Source organism: Cygnus atratus, chromosome 19, assembly GCF_013377495.2.
Source record: "Cygnus atratus isolate AKBS03 ecotype Queensland, Australia chromosome 19, CAtr_DNAZoo_HiC_assembly, whole genome shotgun sequence".
Classification (NCBI taxonomy): domain Eukaryota; kingdom Metazoa; phylum Chordata; class Aves; order Anseriformes; family Anatidae; genus Cygnus; species Cygnus atratus.
Genome location: NC_066380.1, coordinates 4864997 through 4883512, shown reverse-complemented (window position 1 = coordinate 4883512; position 18516 = coordinate 4864997). Strand labels below are relative to the sequence as shown.

At 40.4% G+C, this 18516-nt stretch overlaps 2 protein-coding genes across 6 annotated transcripts in view; both read right to left on the bottom strand.

The window, feature by feature from the left end:
• Positions 1 to 7369, bottom strand: part of SETX (senataxin) — a 28152-nt gene extending 20783 nt beyond the window's left edge. Inside the window, exons 1-9 of one of the 2 annotated variants that reach the window (XR_007709009.1) lie at positions 7215 to 7369; positions 6563 to 6703; positions 5546 to 5726; positions 4034 to 4244; positions 3738 to 3847; positions 2984 to 3203; positions 2571 to 2690; positions 957 to 1128; positions 428 to 518 (exon numbers count right to left, since the gene is read on the bottom strand). Coding sequence is in view for 1 of the 2 variants with exons in the window: in XM_035555202.2 (XP_035411095.1) it covers positions 428 to 518; positions 957 to 1128; positions 2571 to 2690; positions 2984 to 3203; positions 3738 to 3847; positions 4034 to 4244; positions 5546 to 5725 (1104 nt within the window). In the remaining variant the exon portion in view is untranslated. The remainder of the gene's footprint in view (positions 1 to 427; positions 519 to 956; positions 1129 to 2570; positions 2691 to 2983; positions 3204 to 3737; positions 3848 to 4033; positions 4245 to 5545; positions 5727 to 6562; positions 6704 to 7214) is intronic. The other variant, XM_035555202.2, reaches the window with a different exon arrangement.
• Positions 7370 to 8946: 1577 nt separating this feature from the next.
• Positions 8947 to 18502, bottom strand: TTF1 (transcription termination factor 1). 4 transcript variants are annotated; one of them, XM_050714514.1, is made up of 12 exons: positions 18404 to 18502; positions 17721 to 17825; positions 16686 to 17587; positions 15439 to 15683; positions 14807 to 14992; positions 13209 to 13287; positions 12793 to 12923; positions 12028 to 12256; positions 11624 to 11713; positions 11346 to 11411; positions 10579 to 10664; positions 8947 to 10140 (listed from the first exon to the last, which is right to left on the bottom strand). In XM_050714514.1, exons 3-12 carry the CDS (start codon positions 17573 to 17575, stop codon positions 9962 to 9964), a joined length of 2181 nt encoding a protein of 726 aa, XP_050570471.1. In that variant the 5' UTR covers positions 17576 to 17587; positions 17721 to 17825; positions 18404 to 18502; the 3' UTR covers positions 8947 to 9961. The 4 variants fall into 4 exon arrangements, with proteins under 4 accessions (XP_050570471.1, XP_035411208.1, XP_050570472.1 ...); XM_035555315.2 differs by having other exon boundaries at positions 17725 to 17825; XM_050714515.1 differs by having other exon boundaries at positions 18254 to 18464.
• Between the last annotated feature and the right edge of the window lie 14 nt (positions 18503 to 18516).

Below are 18516 nucleotides of genomic sequence, written 5' to 3'. Positions count from 1 at the left end.
CATTTTAAGTATAACACTTCACATACCATTACTTCATATTCGATATACTTTTTTTTTTAAGTTGCTGATTGTGTTTTTGTATTTTACTTTTTGTTACTCAGTATTGTACTTGAATTCAGAGTGTTCACGGAGGTACCAACATTTGTTTCAATCTCAATACCAGTTTAGGGGCTTTAATAGTATCTCTGCCCAATTCACAGACACATTCTTCTTTCCTCTTGTAGCCTGAAAGTACCAGGCAAACAAGGAAGTGGCCACATTGGCTGCTCCTTAACGCACACAATAGCGACTTAATATTCTTGGTTTGCAACATTATGAACATTACCAGTAGAAAGTGAACATATTTCCTTTTATATATTATAGATGATTTAAACTGACAGTGTCATTCAGCGATCAGAGTTCAAAAAGCAAGGCAGATTTTTAATACCTTTTGAGGCTTTTCTGTGTTATAATTATATACAATCTGACTGCAAGTAACCATTTCATCATCGTAGTCTGGCTCCGGTTCAGGTTTTGTCCTAAGAAGAAATACAAAAAAAAAAAAAAAAAAACTGAAACTATGTCATTTCACTGAAAATTCTGTAATTCTCATAATTCTGTCAAGAGTCTCATACATGACACACTTCTTTAAACTCAAGTGCAAGTTGGTTATAACACTAAGCACTAAACGGTTAGCAGCCCTCCTGATTCAGGAAAAAATCCTGAAAAGTATACCAGGCATCAAGTAGTCAAAAGGAAGTAAGCATATTTTTTGAAGTAATCTCAAGTTTTATTGGCCCTACCTCTACTTTTCATTGCTTGAAGTTGGCACGACCTGATTTTCCTCCTTGCCACTTCCCTCCCCCCAGCATAAATTAAGGCAGCACCAATAAGGAAACCAAGACCAAGCTGCTACGCTACCTGATATTAAAATCATAAAATCATAAAAACTGTTCTAGTATCTTAATAAAACTGACCTCTTAAAGCTATTGCGTATATTTTTTATTTCGTTGTTGTAGCTCACACTGTTGATAATGGTTTGAAAGGCTTGGACAGGATCAATAAGCTGACCCCATACTTTAGATCCGAGCTGATCCAAAATAACCATGAAACAATGCAGCGCTGGCCAGAAGGGGTCAGTAGAATCATCTGAAACATACAATAATATTGGCAAAAATTGAAATGCAAGAGGCCTGCACATTCTTCGACTAAGCTCAAGGTGAAATTAGTGGTTTTTCATTGTTTAGGTGTGTTTTTTACTAAACACTAATATAGATATAAGTATGTAAGTTGCAACTATGCTTTTTAACCCAGAGAAAGAAAAAGGAGGAGGAAAAAAAATCAACTTCACTTATCCGTACAGACAGACACTGGTGCTTGTCATATTTAATCAACAGGAACCTGGATAACTATTATTAGCATTTCCCTACTCCATAAAACAGATTGTTCCATGCTATTTTTTTGCAGTGTTATTCTAAGAAGCGAGTACTACTTACATGCTGTGACAATTTATGTTTCAAATTTAAGATAGAAGCAATTCACTGTCCTTCATCTGTGTTAATCCTTCTTCATATAAGGTGAGATGATACCATATCCTCAGACATACTAAGCTTTTAAAGACCGAATTATTTTCTCTAAGAAGCAGCCCCACTCTTGAGTTCATGTGCCGTTCTAGAGCTAAGCTATGGCACGCAGGCTACAAGGACAGCACAAGGGCTACCAGTCTAAATTCTGAAGTCTACATTCCCATCTGTAAAATTGGTTCCCTAAAACTCAGATGCCTATTTAATCTGGGCTTGCAGTAAAGCTCTGGAAGACTCATCATCATCATCTGCCAACACACAACTCTCAGAATTTTCCTGACATGTAGGGTACCTGGTAAATGTCTTGCAGTTCTTGGCAATATTAACATTTGCTAGGCAACTCACAGGTTCATCCTCCTTTTGTTACCATTGCTAATTATTTCTTAATTTAAAAGGCCTACATTGCAAAAAAGATGATAAAAAAATGCAAAACAATCACAGCTTGAAATCAAGGTATACATACAAAAATAAAACCTCCAAGTTTCTGAAGAAGCTGTTAAAAACAAGTTTTCAGTTTTCCACAATACATTGCAAATGTTTGGGGAGGGGGACACGACAAAAAGGAAGGATGGACAAGACGGACAGAAAAGTCAGTTCTTTAAGCCAGTTCAAACAAGTCAAAAGAAGGTGTTTCTCTATTTTAGGGCTCAAAATAGAATCGTCAAGCCATAGTGAAATGTTCACTCCCACACAACCTGTATATTACATGAAAATAACGTGGTAGAAATGATTAATTTGTCCTCTCAAAGCACTACCATCCTCTCTCCAACAAGGAGTTTGTTTTGAATGTAGTTTTACAGTATTTTTAACGATCGTCCAAATATTGCGAAATATTAACCATCTCCCAGAAGAGAAATAAGCCTCATGGCTGAGATTTTATCAGCTCAGCACTACACTGCTAAAAATGTCCTCAACTAAATGATAAAGTTCTATAGAAAATAACAGAAAATGGTAAAGATGAAAAATAGACCAGGAACTGCCTTAATCTCAGCAGCCGAAATTAGTTACCATCTGCTTCTTTCTCCATGGTGTGAAGTATTGACTGCATGAAATCATTCTGTTTGTCTGGGCCCAGCAACAAGGAGTCCATAGCTTGTTCTTCCAGCACCGTGAGCAACATACAAATCCCTGAAAAACAAACAAACAAACAACCTATTTCTGAAAATTTGTCCAACTTTCATCAAATCAAAGCATCACTAGTTTCTGAACATCACTACCAGTGTAACACTTGACCAAAGAGATCAGCAGCAGTGTGAAACTAAATACCACCTCACTACTGAAGTTGCGCAACATTCAGTTTTCCCATTTGACACTCCCCAAAATAAACAGCATCTACTTGAAATAGTAGAGCTCTGACTTGAAGTGCTTACCAGATGAGAGTGATTACAGGTATGAGTTCATTTCTGATCAGAAATACTCACCTAGCCAATAGTTCTTGTAGTTGGTAGTATCATATAAATGAGCTGGCAGAAGGATGAGTTTACCCTTTTCAATCATTGAAGAGCTGTAAATATCTGGACTTTCAAAAAGCCCCAACTCAATGACTTTAAACAAGCAAGCCAACACTTCCTGTAAGTCATAGTAGTCATCCCTGTCAACCTTCCCTAAACTCCTTGCAGTTAGAATGGCCCATCGACGAATCTAAGAATTAAAACAAAAAACATAAATCAAGTACAAATTAAGATCACAATGCTGCACAATTAACAGTCACTGCTACTACAAACAGGACACCGTATTTTTTTAAACCAGTATTTATTATTTGCATAACTGTATACTACAGCAACAACAGTTGAGTTGTGCAGTCAGAAGAGGACACTTACCACTTCTTGTCTAGGTGGAATCATTCTCTGAGCTGAGAAGCTCTAAGAAAATACTTGCTGAAACTGAAGTTAAGTACAATACTACTAAATCTTTTACCATTTCTAAGGGCAACCTGAAATTCTTTACTTCACATTGGTGTCCAAGCCAATCTTAGAAACAGTACAAGAGTCTTCTCTATTTCTGTAAGACTAACTGCGCTCCTACTGAAATCTCATTTTTGTTTACACTCTTCAAGAAAAAGACAGATCGACCATTTAACATTCTGAATGTGAACACTTTCTTATCTTTTTGTTAAAAATAAGAATTTGTTCTGATTTAAAACTAAGTTTTAGCGGAACAGAAAAAGCAACTTACCACTTCATTCGGGTGTACCAAAAAGAGATAAATTCCTGGATATTTTTCAAAGACCTGAAAGGAGTCGTGACTACGTTCCATTCTACAGAGCACTTCTACACAAAGCTCACCTAAAAGGAGAAACACAGTTACAGTAAGAACTCATTTATAAGCTCACGCAACAAAAAACAAATTCAACTACTTGATAAAAAAAAAAAGGTACTTTGGTTTAGCCAATATTTGTTTTGTTTTGTTTTGTTATCTCCTACAATACAAACAGCACCATGCCTTCCAACTATTTGCTATAAGATACATACTGACTTTCTCATGCAGCAGCAGATACGGGTATTTCAGTATTTCTAGAAGGGGCACTCGCAGGTTATTCTCAAAATCTGGGCCTACGTAACCAGACAGCTGTGTCTCTCCATTCTCATCCACTATAAATAACTCATCATCTTCTCCAGCTTCTTCTTTCATGGATTTTCCTATGTGGGCTATGAGACGGGAGGTTTCCAATTCCCACAAAGCCTATTCAGAAGGGGGGAAAAAAGAAATATAAAGTTTTATTTTATAAGGAAAGCAATTAAGGACATTTATTATTATATGCAGAAACCCTGACTAGATTTTCGAAACCTACAATTTCATCTTGAAAAGTTTCTTTCCAAGCATGCTGTGAAAAAGTTTTGACACGGAATTCAGATTGCATAAATCACAACATTCTCACTTCAGAAATAAGATTATAAAGTGATTAAAGAGAAAGAGTGGCAGTCAAACTTCAAGCTTTTTTGTATCTCTTAAACAGCGTCAATAATTATTTCAGGCCACGGATTACACATAAAAATTTTGTTCCATTGGCCAACATAAAGAAGCTCACGGTACAGAAAAGTCATACTCCAAAATAGGGAAAAAATGATTTTAAAATATTGTCTTCTCGTGTATTTTGCAATGTATCAGTGGAAGGGTATAACCAACACAAGCAGACTGACTGACTTGCTGAATATTTGTACAGGATTCTTCTCGCATAATATTAGCCATCTAAAGCAAGTGCTCCTATTAGAAATCGAGTTATTTCCTACAATCAATACAAACAAAAAGGCACCTTCAGTGGCCCAGTTGCCCCAGTCTTTGCTCAGGTGGGATTGCCCTCCACAGATATGCATGTTTGTGGACTTCAGAGAAATCTGGCTTAATTTGAAGAGCAGCTGCACTACAGTTACTTAGCTATGAACATTCATTTTACATACATACTTATACAAGCACCATAAACATGAAAATAAGCTTTCCAAAATATGAAACTTGATGCTAATGAACAGCTTATAATAAAACAAGAATTTTGGAATGTTTTTGATTGTTTTTAAATCACACAGTTTCACACGCTTGCATGATCACAGCTCTGAAATTCATTGTCATAACCATGAATGAGAAATGAAAGCAAAACCAGACAAGGAACAAATCTGAAACTGAACAGAAACTGAGGAAAGGAAGAAAGAAAACACCTTACAAGTAGAGCTTGGCTCAGCTGGTCTCTTCTCTTTCAGACCTCAAATCACCACACCATGAACAAAGTTCAAACTGTAATGTCTAGTCAGAAACTTGCCAACACTCTTTCAGTTACTGCTAATTTGAATATATGCAAAACGAGCGGGTCTTCTCTTGTAACCCAGTACAAAAAAGCACGGATAATGCAAGATACCATATTCCCCCAAACCAGTAAGACAACCCCTGCACAAGGCTCCCCCGTACGCTGAGGCCAGACCACAGAAGCCCCTTCTGAAATTTTCCTTCCAAGTTCTCCTTGCTCAGTCAAGTGCAGGAGTGAAAACAATTACCTCGTGCAAGCTTGGCAATTTCTCCCTTGCTTTGTGGTATTCAACCACACACTCCAAGCAGTAACAGAGGTCATCGTTGGATCCTTCAAGATCTTCCGGGGACAGCCGTCCAGAAGCATAGCACTTCAGGTACTCAGTGGCATCGGGACCACTCGGCGTACACCATCGACATGTGCTCATTCTTTAGATGGAAAGAAAACGATCAAGAGAAGACTTAAGACAGAGCAGCCAAGCCCTTCCTTTCAGCCACAACAGTACCTCATTTTCAAATATAACGAGCAATGCAGTGATTCATGCAACTCATCAGCTGCACACCTGCTTATGCTCTTGGCTGCTTTTATATCACACAGGCAAACGCAATTAAACAAAGAAATACGGACTAAAGCATTACATGAAAGTTACGGGAAAAGGTCTGCTGCATGGCAAACATCATAAACAGAGCACTGCGAAGAAGTCGCATTACACAATTTTCAAACTACCGAACAGCAATGCGTGAAAATTTGCTTTACGTACCAGAAAGCCCCTGTTCAAACTTGTGCACTTTCAAGAAGTACAATGCTAAATTTCAATCTGTCACTTTGCTGATACCTACAAAATCTAGGTCTAGTAAGTACAACATTTAATTGGGTTTTTTCTTAGCCTACTACTAAAATTTATAGGTCGACAAATCCCTGTTGTCAAAAAGGAAAGGATATTTATGCAGAGCTTTCCAGTCTTTATTATTATTGTGAGAAAGCATCATAAAGCCCTCACCACAACCTGCGTTCTTCAAAAACAGTTTCTTCACCAAAAAGCACTATGGGCATCCCAGATCACACCAGTCTAAAAAACTCAGAGTACTGTAAAAGTATGAGCACTTGGAGTGACTGTAAAAACTGAACAGTGGCAATTCACTGGTATTTAGCATAACAAGGAATGCGAAAGAAGAATCAAGATAAAGCTGAAAGATGCGTGTCCTCACGTGTAACACACCCAAAGGAAAATAAAACAGAACAAGAAAACGATGGGGTTGTTTACCTTTGGAAAATGATGGGACTTGCTGTGCAGGTGTTCTCTGGTCACATGATGGAAAAAAACCGTGCTGCCCTGCAGCTAGCGACGGGGGTTGACGCCTTCAGCCATCCGTGCCCTGGGTAACCGTAACTCTATTTCGGAAACCTTGAAGAGAACGGTAACCATCAGAAATCGGCTCAGCCGCTGTAGCATTCAGATGAATAGATTTATCTTCGCGTTAAACCGACCCTTTGAGCTGCCGAGCGCCCTTCACGCCTAAGCCGCCCCCTGAGCCGCGGGCAGGGCGCTGCCCGCCCCGCTTTGTTCCGGCGGACCCGGGAGGGCCGGGGCGCAGCCCAGCAACAATCCCTAGGACACGGCCCTGCGGGACACCAGCGGCACCTGCGGGTGCAGGTGGAACCCCCGCCTCCCGGACACGCTTTAACGGCCGCCCACCGCAGCGCCCGCCCTGCGCGGCCCTGACAGGAACCGGGGGCGGCTTCCCACCGGCCAGGTGCCGCCCGAACCCCTCACAGGCCTCCAGGGGGTCTCCAGAGAGCGGTGCCCGGGACCAGACCGGGCCCGGCTGCACCTCCCCGGGAGCCGAGCGGAGCCCGGAGCCCGACCCGCGGGGCCAGGACTAAGGCCGGGGCCGGCCGCGGCTCCCTGCCCTCACCTCAGCTCCCCTCAGCCTCCACCTCCCCCCGCCATCGGCCGCCCGCCGCCGCCGCCGCCCCCGAGCACTTCCGGGCCGCGGCCGGAAGTGGGCGCTGGAAAACCAGGGCGCGCGGGGCGGGGGCGGGCTTCCCTCGATGCCCCGCCCCCTTCCCCGATGCCCCGCCCCGTCCTCTTGGCCCCGCCCCCCTCCTCTCTCGGCCCCGCCCCCCGCGGGGTGAGCGCCCTTAAAGGGCCAGCAGCGCTGGGGGCGCTGCGGGGAGGGCACAGCTCGGCCTCGGGTCCTGCTCGCCCCCAGCACCCGGGCACGTCGCCCATCGCCGCTCCCTGGGTTGTACAAACCCAAGTTCCTCAGAGCTCGGCCCCCAGCCCCGGGGAGGGCCAGGGAAGGTGCTGGCCCCAAAGCCAGGGGCTCCCAGGAGCTGAACAGGGCGTGGGGGCTTTTCTCCTCAGCCTCCCCACGCCGCTCCTGTAGGTCTTCGCAGGAAAGGGTTGGGTAAAGAAGGCACGGCCCCCTTCGGTCTTCAGCTGCTGCCACGGTGAGGCTTCTCAACCCCGAAGTGCAGCTGTGCTGCAGCCACAAGGCCGGTAACCCAACTGTCTCTGTCACCCCCCGCATCAAGAGATGTTTTTTTTTACCCTACTCAGACCATTAACGCGCTAGGAAAACACTGGCGGTTATGTACCTGGTTGAATCACCTGTGGTTTTAGGGTGCTTTTTAGCCCTCAATGCTTTTTAGCAACTCATGGTGCTTTTTAGACTGAGAGGACGCGTCACGCTCTTATTTATGCGACAGCCTGAGACAGAGAGCTTTGTCAATGCTATTTTTTTTCCCTTTTCATTCTGAGGAGGGTTTTTTTTTGTTTGCTTGTTTTTAACCTCTGCCTAGAGTTACTCTGTTTTTAGTAATATTTAAATATGCATTTGAAACTACTCCCTATCCCTCCTATGCTCCTTTGTAAGAGGAACACACACAGAAAACATGCTTGCTCATGCTCTCACATCCTAGGACTCAGAGAATGTGCAGTGATCTAGAAACCCTCTCCTCCGCCAAACAATCGTTCGTCCCTGCACACGATGGTTATGAACAACAAATTACCAAAGACGACTGAGGTAAGGAAATGTTTCCTGTCTCTGTTCCCAGTGCCCATGGGGAGGATGGCCACAAGAGTCTCCCCTTTGCGTGGTGGGGAGAGGTCTGCTCTGTTGTTGTTTTTTCCCCCCAAAGCAGCCACTGTAGCGAAGACCTCAAGTTTACAGTTCTTGCCCTGGCTTACTCCCTTATTAAATGCAGCTTCTCTATGAAAGAATGTATCAGCAAAACCCTTCATTTAGAAGCTTCCCCTTAAAAACACAGGTGACAAAATCCATCTTGTCATGGAGGTAGAAGTTTGTTTCTGTTGAGATCTACTCTGCAAAATCTGCAACTACACAATGTTTTCTGCTCTAACCTGCAGAAAATTCAGAGGATCTCCATCTTCCAGGATACTTAAAAAAAAAAAAAAAAGAAAAAACACAAACTGTTTATATTTAAAAACTCAAGTTCTTCAACTTTTAACCTTCAAATTTGTAAGGCAAGTCTGGCTGGAAAACTTAACTTTATACTGATCTCATGTGGCATCCTGCCTGTCCCCCTCAATCACACTGTTTTCTGTCTTCAGAGAGACTAAAACCAAGCCACAGTTAACACGGAACGTTCTCATGCAACATCCTTGGATGCATCACAGTCAAGAAGAACCTCAAACACAGCCTTTATTTCAAAAGCCTTTTGAATTTCTGCATTTTCAATAACAATTACTAGGGAAGGAAATTCTTACTTATCAAAATGAGCAAAAAGTACTGTCAGAACCAACTCTTTCTAATGCAGCATGTATGAAATATAAACAAGCCGTACAAATACTTTTTACACAGTAAGATTATTTTACATTCAAGTCAATTTATAAATAGTAATTTTAGGCAAATTAATAAAACATCATACAAAGACAGAAGTACAACCTCCATCTTATCCCTCTATTTTCATATTAAAATGTAAAAAACTCTCCTTGGCACAATAAAAAAATATGTATGTGCATATATATACACACAGTCTTTTCTCTCTGTATTCCAAATATTAACAAAAACACTTTAAACACATTGTTCTGGTTTGCATGAAATGATAGTACAACGTATGAATATAATGGAGAAAACTCCCTTTTCTCTAAAAGAGTTAATAAAATCTACAACAAAAATAAAAATGAATTGCTTTTAAGAATATCGGTCAAAAAAAACCCTTAAGGTTGTACTGTTTCAATCAATGCAGATGTCTGAAGTTTTGTTTATATGTTAGTGATTTAACTAACATATTGAAAGTCTACTACTTCTACTTCAATGTTTAACTAACATTGAAAGTCTTCTTTTAAGGGATTTAATTTTTTTTAATTACTGAAAATCAAATTCTTGGACAAAGAGTAAACAGCAGTTTCCAACTCCACAGAAGCCTAAGCAATGGGAAAAAAATAAATATTTTTGAAGCTTTTAGAAAGAAACGTGGTTGCAATTAAAAAAAAAGATTTCTAAAATCAAAGCTAAATTAAGGTAAGAAAAGGTGGCCCAAAAAAAAAAGTGTTTACCTCAGTCTTCAATATAAAACAAGAGAAGACGACATGCTTTTCTTTGCTTTTTCCATTACTTCATTACCCACGTACCTGGGGTTGTTGATCTGTGCCCACTTTCAAACAGATCCTTTTCGCAGTTAAATTTGCAGACTCTTAATTGTTTTTCAGGCAGTCATCACTCTCTTCACTGGAATCGAAAACATCACTGAATCGGAAAACCTTTTTCTGTTGATTGTCTGTTGAATCACCAGAACTAAGCTGTTTCCCTTTTCTACTTTCTAACTTTTCTTCAAATTCCGGAAGCTTCTCTTCAAAAAGATAATCGATAATTTCTTTGAAAAAAGAAAAAAAAGTTGTCTTAGCTGGACCTGTAAGGGAACTGGATGCCATGAGGAAATAGGATCTCACAGGCAGAAATTATTTCATCAGTACTAAATACAAAGATCTTACTATTCCGTGGTAATCATACTGACTGTGGAGTAGATCAGATGCATAAAAGTACATAAAAAGATACAATGCACAGGCAAAGCTTTTAAAGCCAAGGTACTAAGGAAAAGGGGTTAATAAATACTGCATGAAGATGCAATTGAAAGGAAACTAAGTGTCACAAAACAAAAAAAGCACTTAGGAAAATAAGTATAAAGCCAATGATTTTAGGCAATTTGCTTAGGGAGAAAAACTAAGAAAGAAAACACCAAAAGTAGAATATGTATCCTCTTAGATTCAAACAAAAACATTAAGGAGTAGATAAAAACAGCTGGAGTACTGACCAGAAAAAGTCTTTTTTTGCCAGAAAGGGACATAGGAGACTTTCAGCTTGTAAAATCTGGCTCGAACATAGTCTTTAGGAACACCTCTGAAAACAGAATTCAAAGGATTAGTGGTGCAACAAACTAGTAAAATCTACTTGTAACTGAGTTACCCATTCCTGAGAAGGACACCAGTCAAACAGTATCTTAGTTGTAGGTAGAAAAGACAGATTGTACAACCTAATAAGAACAGCTGTTGAGACAGTAATTCCCCTTAAGGTAAGCACCAAAACCATATCATTACACGTACGTATTATACATTTATTAAAGGAAACAAAGAAAGCTGAAAAAATGTGGAAAAAGAAAAAAAGCACTACACATAAAGTATAGCTTTCAGAGTATTGGTAGTTTCACATTCAACATTGATTTTGTTTGGAAGACGACTATAATACTGTATCACGCATTGCAGTACTAATCCCTTTCGCTATTTGTTCATTAACATTTGGAAAAATCCTTTTTCAAAGACTATAGCGCAGATTACGTAACAGTTCTAATACATAGAAAACACTGGGAATACAACAAGGGTTGCCTGACGTAGTTAAAATAAAATTTCAGTGCTGCTGGGCATGGTTTATCATGCGGTACTGCGCCAGGATATACAGTTGTATGTTATCAAACCAGTGTTTTCTATGGTTGCAGAGACCTAAGAATGTTGATTCCTTTGGGGATTTTTTAAGAGAGTCTGCTTCAACTATCTTTTGTATCCATTTAAAAAAAAAAGTTTTTACCCAACTATGTCACTGAGTTCTTCCCAGTTTACTTCATCAGCATCCTCCACTTTCATTTCATACAACCTGTGAATGTAACACAGAAGCAGTTTGCAGGCAAAATTCAAGAAATAATAATGTTCACAGCTTTCCTAGTCAAAAGTTACAGGACATTTTGTCCAAAAAATGTGGTTGCAAACCTGAAGCTGCAGGCATACTGTTCACAACCAGCACGCTTTCATGAACACAGCTCAGAACAGTAAGAGATACCAAAACATTCCAGCAACTCTGAACTGTACCTTTTAATAAGATTGATCTTGGCCTGTAGTCCTCTGGTCCCCCTATATAACTGCTGCCCTTTGGTTATCTTGCTTGTTAAAATCGAAGTCCTTCAAAAACACACAAAAAAGGCTGCTATCATTTCACGAAATCCCAAGCATCGAAAGGAAGCAACTTCAAGATGCCATTGTTACAGCAACGAAGCAGCAGCTATCAGGCTTCATGCCCACAGCACAGAGAAAACTCACCGCAGCTGGCAAGGAGTTACTTATTTATCTCTTACACATATTTGCAATACCTTTTGTAGTCTACAACCTATTACCTATCCTGCCAAACAAACATCATGTTACAAACTGTTCTTCAGAAAGAAGTTCAGTACTCTCCCCAACAGATTTCACTCTCTCTATTTAGTATAAAACCTTACCATTTCTGTTTACATTGTCTCCAATACCTAGTTCCCACTTTAGCTTCAATCTCATTCCATGGCAATTTCTGGAAAAGTTTCTCACGTTCAATCAAGAGATTTCTACGTGACTTTTCTGATGATGAAACAGAATTTGCATCTTCCGGCTCCATTCCTTTCATAAACACCTCCTCCACTGCACGCATTAACTTCTGGGTCTCTTCCTTTGACCAAGGACCATAATTAATCGCTAAAATGGAAAAATATTCACAGTTAGGGTATAATTCATCATAAATTACTAGGGGAAAAAAAAAAAAAAGAGCAAAACCCCAAATGCTTCACTTTGCCTTATTTTTATTTACAGGAACAGTTTCTTACATGCTCCCTGGAAACTCTTCTGCATACCAGATTTGAAAGGAAAATTCACTCTAATAAGAGGAGTTCAGCCTAAATCATAGCACAAGTTCCTAGTTTCTATTTTTTAAGACCTAGCTCTCAAATTCCCCTCACCCTCTCCACAAAAGCTTTTGTTTAGATAGCAGAAATGTCAGTTCCATTTAAGAAAGAATTGCATTAATCCCATGTCCTGTTCTCCAGACCCCACCCTTTTTTTTTCCTAGTTGGAGACTGTTCTTATCCTTTGTCTGAAATCACAAACAATGGTTTACAAAAAAGGAACCACCACCACCGATCAGTTAAAAAACAAACAAACAAAATCACTCCAGCAATTTTTTCCAGAGTTTCTGCAATAGACAGAATGAATTGTTTTTCCTAAAAATTACGTACGTGACTTAATTTCAGAGTATTTCATAGCAACTGAGAGGTTAGAACGGGACATCATCTCAGAAATCTTCTTCCAATCATTACCATGGAGAGCATGATACTTCTTTAGTTTTTCTTTTTCTTCTTTGGTATACCTAGTAGAAAAAATAGGCACTGCCTCAGACACAAATTCAAACCCTTGCAATGCCTTAAGAAAGCTGTACTCTTCACAGATGTTTCAATGTTACTCATGACTACAATTTCAATTTATATATTCCAGAGATTTGTAAGAACTAGTCAGAAAAATGAATTGCCAGTTAAGTCACAGGAACTAGCACAAACCCAAGAGATTATTTTCATTGTATCCATATTTAATGTACAACTAAACACCAGAGAATTATATTAACCTTCTCTTAAACTCCTTCAAATTATTGGCTTACCTCCCTTTATAATTATTTGAGTCAAACATCTTCCTTGCTCGGTAATATATCAGCCGCCAGGCTCGTGGTATGCCCTCAGCTAGAAAGTAAACAATTCAATTTAAAGATTTTTGTTTTTTACACTGGTGAGGCCAAAAAAAAAAAAGACGACATTTTCATGATTGTGTTATAAGTGATAAGATTCTCTCCATTCAAGAGAAAGCACTCTACAACTCAGGAACTGCACAGGAAAACAGTCTGGATAGAATCTCCTGAAGACTTTCAAAGATGTAATTTCTACGACCATGGTAAGATTGTGAACACTGACAGCTGGTAAATAGTTCTGTGTACCTTTGTGCATGAATATCCAAAGCTGAACCTTTGAACTCTGAAGCACAAACCTACAACTCTATAGCTACAGTTTGCACGGACTGGGTGTAGTAGTTGTTTTGTTTGTTTGTTTTAATAACATCTACATTAAGTGCAAGTAATGTACTGAGTGCTCCCGGCAATAAAGAGACGTGAGACTGCCAGCAATGAGGAGGCTGACGACATACTGTGCTTTTGCGTGCAGCGTATTGCGATTAGGAAAAGCAGAGAATGGAGGCAGCCAGCGAAAAGAAAGCAGAGATCTTGGCTGAAGGAAAAACCCTTGAAGTGGGGGAGAATCCACAAACACCTGAGAACACCCAACAATCTTGGCCCACGATGCGCAAGGCTGGTAGCTGCATGCAGCTGGCACAACACCGCTGCGAGTTTCTGCCCGATGTTTCCAGAACCGAAACGACCTCCCCAATGGGAAGAGAAGTCAGCGCCATGCAAATGTGACAATGCAAGTGGAATGACTGAGCATGTAAAATTCAAGAAGGATCAGGTCTGCAGCCTCACTGGACATTAAATAGGTAGCCAAACCCATTACAGGTTGTCATTCACTGTCTTGACTGTAATAATACAGAACCAACACCAAATGGAGAGCCACTGAGCAGCTTCTTCGTAGATGTTACAAGATGAACGTATTTCTTGTATGAAGCAAGAAAGCCTTCTAGCCAAGAGAGAGAAGTCTAAGAACTAAAATGAGGAAGGAGGAAGAGACTGTACCTTCTGCAAACAGAATCTTAGTAGCTGAAGTTTCATTTGCTTTCCTGGCATTTTGGAAAACTAACTACTTTGGTTAATGACCTAATTCCTTCCAGTTTATGCCATCACTGGGTCTTGAATCTGCCCCCTATTTATGTGCTCTAAGAACAGTTAACAAATTAAAGACAATATTTAATCACGCCTCCCATTAATAAACCACTAAACTTAGTTATAGCCTAGCAAATAATGTACCTTAAGCCATAAAACTCAAATGCAAGTTTAAAATTTCATCATGACCAGCAGCACTTACAGGCTTTTTAATCTCTAACATTTTCATGACCTAGAACAAAAAATAACAGTATACTGTAGAGATTATCAACTACATAACCTCAGCAGCATGTTTCTTTTTTTTTTTTTTTGCCAGCTTTACCAACATTTGTGCTCTTCAATTAAAAAAAAAAAAGATTTGTGAGTATAGATAGTGATATCAGCAGTTTGTGGAATGTAAGATTCATCTATCTGAAAACGGACTTTATGCTTACCAAGTTTTTCACAAAAAAGATGCCGTGCTTTTAGGCGATTGATAGTGTTTTTCTCTTCTGGATACCTCGAAGTAAACAGGAGCTTTTCAGCACTGTCTACTCCAGTAATTGCCATGAACTCTTCAATATTTTTCCGGATTTGATCATTTTCCTTCTGGGAAAATCTGCCAAACTTGATAGGAATACCTAAAATATACGGAAAGTATAATTAAAAAATAATCTTTTATCTTTTGCACATTACATTTCAGGTTTACAGAGAGGTTTTAGCAAATGTATAATGGAAGATCAACAAATTCAAAAGGTAAAAAGGCAAATGAAGAGAAACTAAGCAAGAGCTGGGAGCAGGTAACTTAAGCATGTACCCTGGACTATAATTTGACGATGAGGTTGTAGATGCTACTAAACAGAAACCACACTAATTGCAATTAAATATATTACAACAAAAGCCTACTAGAAAAATGCATGTTTTACATATGCAAGCCTGTCACTAAATAAACTCATGAACTGTTGCTGAATTGAAATTAATTGAGCTCGGATGTGACAAGACACAACAGCAAGCTATTTCCACTCTGTCAAAACATTAGCACAACTCCACGCTTCTTCCTCACCGCAGCATTCTCTGGGGGTCTCACCTTGTTTTTTAAACTCTTTAAATCTCATCAGATCTCTTCCAGCCATCTTCTTGATTGAATCTTCTGATATTTGCCTCACGTGAGGAATAAACTCCTCCAATTCTTGTTTTGCAGTATCTAAATCGAATAATGAAAATGTGATAGAGTCCAGGGACTCGTCGCCGTCCTGGCTGACGTCACCAGAAGTTACGGTTTCAGTACACGTACTACTCTGGGCCTCCTTTGACACTGTGGGTTTTGGTGTCCTGATTAAAAAATAATTTTAAAAAGTAAAATAAAATACAAAAACAGAGCTTCAAAACAGGGGTTTTGATCATATCTCTACACGTTGAACATCTACATCTCTACAAGTATGAACATGTTCGTTAATTAAACAACAAGGAATACTTCTCACATCCATGCACCCCAGCCCGGCATAAGCCTTTAAACACACATGAAATTACTGAAATTTCAGTATTTTCACAATATTCAAAGTTTCTGAAGTCTTGAAACCCCCAGCTTTCCCACAGAACTCACACATGGATATGCAGAAGAAACACTGTCCCTTGCTACCAGTGGCAACACAGAACTTTTCCTTCTGTTTCTTATTAGTGCTCTTATTAGCAAGAGCTGAAGAATATTTTTAACATTATTTTTCATTAAATGTCAGCTTTAGTCCACTAAGCTTGCAAATGGATTAACTTCACGTTCTGGTTCTGATGCTACACCACACGATAGCACACCGACTAGTGGAGACATTGCTCTAGGTTTTACGTGGACAGAAATAACGCTTATAACTGAAACACTCAAGCATTTTTTAAAACTTCCATTACTCACAGTACTTAAAACTGTGGGTTCTAGACGCTGTAAAAGTACCAAGCACTATTTACACGAGTATTTGCACAGAACATTAAATTCTTTAGTTGACCTCTCTAGTTTTTTTGGTAAAAATGCACAAGTTCAATATAAAGACCAAACTTAACAACTGGAATCTATTCTCCCTTTCCCCCACCCCCCCCTTTTTGCACATAATTTATTTCCATACCTACATTTTTTAAACAGAAGGAATTTTGTTTATTCTCAATCAATGCAAGTAAACTTTCACTGTACATTCATAAAATAACTAAGCTCTAAAATAGGTCTGTAATATCTTAACATTTAGGTTTTTTAAGTTGTTTTTAAAATACATACAAAACAAACTGAAAAAGAATCGGGGACTCAAATTATGGGATATAAACAGCGAGATAGAAAAAAAAATCTAAACTTACATTGTGTCAGAGTCTGAAGAGCTTTCATCTGTGATAAAAGCTTTGCTTTTAATCTTTATGGGCCTTGCTGGAGTTCTTGTGGAAGACTGATTAGCCTCTTCATTAGGTTTTGAAAAATTATCAGGTACGGCTTCACATGCGGCAGGAGAAGCATCACAGTCACCATCTTCATGGCACGGCTTCGACACTGCCACACCTCCCTCTCCTGTGGGCGATGGCAATACCGCATCCTCCTCTTGCCTATTTTGTTCTGGAGATGGCAAAAGTGACTGGTCAACAGGCACAGCTGTGTCCTCTTGTGTATCTTCGGTACTACTGACTCTTCTCTTCTTCTTCTTCTTCTTCTTCTTCTTCGCTGGTTTTTCATTATCACTTTTATCTTGCATTTCTGAGGTAGGCTGCTCGCTTACTGCATCCTCCTCTGGATGGGTTTTTTTTCTTTTCTTCTTAGCAGACTTTTTTATATAAACGTAGTCAGCATCATCCTCCTGACAACTGCCAATACAATGCTGATTTACTGAGATGCAAGTTATGTCGCTTTGGCCATCTGTACTATCATCATGTTTATGCTTCTTTTTTTTCTTTTTCTTTTTCTTTTGGGGAATATCCATCACGGGTTCGTTACTAACTTCAGGTTCCAGGCCTACATGAGAATCATCTAACAAAAACTGTTCCTCCTCCTCTCCTCTTTCTTTCTTTTTCTTCTTCTTCTTCTTTTTCTTTTTATAGACTTCACTGCTCTGTGCTGCTTCATCTTCAAAAAGCTCTGCATCTTGTATAGTTTCTCTCTCATCATCTTCCTGTCTCGTATCGCGTTCTTTGCGTTTTTTCTTTTTCTTCTTGAGAGGCTCCCCAACTTGAAAATCCTCTGCACTCACTTCTTCTGTCATATTTTTTCTTACCTTAAATAAAATATGAGTTTACTCAAGCACCATAATATACGTACCTTTATATACTATTACGAAGTAAAAAAAGGTTACTAGAAAACTACTGTAGAACAATTCAGTATTAACTTCGAAACATATAAGGAGATACTTGCTTTTCAACACAGCAAATTGTGCGAAGTGACTAGACCAGAACGATGCCTTCTTCGTCAAACAGATGTGCATCACAGCTGTATTCAGCCTTAAAACCGCCTTCCTGTAACAACAAAGACACACTTTAATAACTATTAGCATTTAGTTGAGCTGGAATAACTCGCACAGTAATAAGCTGCAGTATTCTACTCTTCTTCCAGCGTTGAAATAGCGACAAATTAAAAATAATAAAGCATTAAACCCATCAGTGCTACAACCAAGCTCCCTTGGCAGAAGCTTCTGAGCACGCTGTGACTCAGCGCTGGCTCTGCCTGTGCTCGAGCAGCTCCACGCCGAGCTCGCACCGATCCTTTAACGGGAATCACCCCTGACAATTACAGCTACTCAGCGCGGGCGGGAACATTTTAGCACGTTTTCGGCGCCAGCACGCACGGGCACCCCAAAAAGCCTCCGCCGGCCCCAGCACGGCCCCGCCACCTCCCCACGGTCCCCAACCCCCCCCCCCACGTTCCCTCCTCGGCGGGGCATTACCGAGGCCTCGTCCCGCCCCGCCTCCGCCCTCAGCCTCCCGGGGGGGCACCGGGGCGGGGAAGGTCCCTCGAGGACAACCTCGAGACCCCCTGAAGACAACCTCGAGACCGCCTAAAAGCCCCCTAAAGCCCCTCAGAGCCCCTTAAGTACCCCCTGAAGGCCCCCGAGGCCCCTCAGCGCCGCCCGCCGGGCCTCAGCGCCCCACGCGGCCCCACCGCGTCCGCCCCTCAGCGGCGCCCCCCCGGCCCCCGCTCCCCGCCCGC

Coding starts and splice junctions, on each gene's coding strand:
- TTF1 (XM_050714514.1), bottom strand. CDS start 17,575: ATGACAGAAGAAGTGAGTGCAGAGGATTTTCAAGTTGGGGAGCCTCTC. Junction 15,684..16,685: donor TCTTCAGACTCTGACACAAT/GTAAGTTTAGAT, acceptor TTTTTTAATCAG/GACACCAAAACCCACAGTGT. Junction 11,412..11,623: donor AAGATCAATCTTATTAAAAG/GTACAGTTCAGA, acceptor TTACATTCACAG/GTTGTATGAAATGAAAGTGG.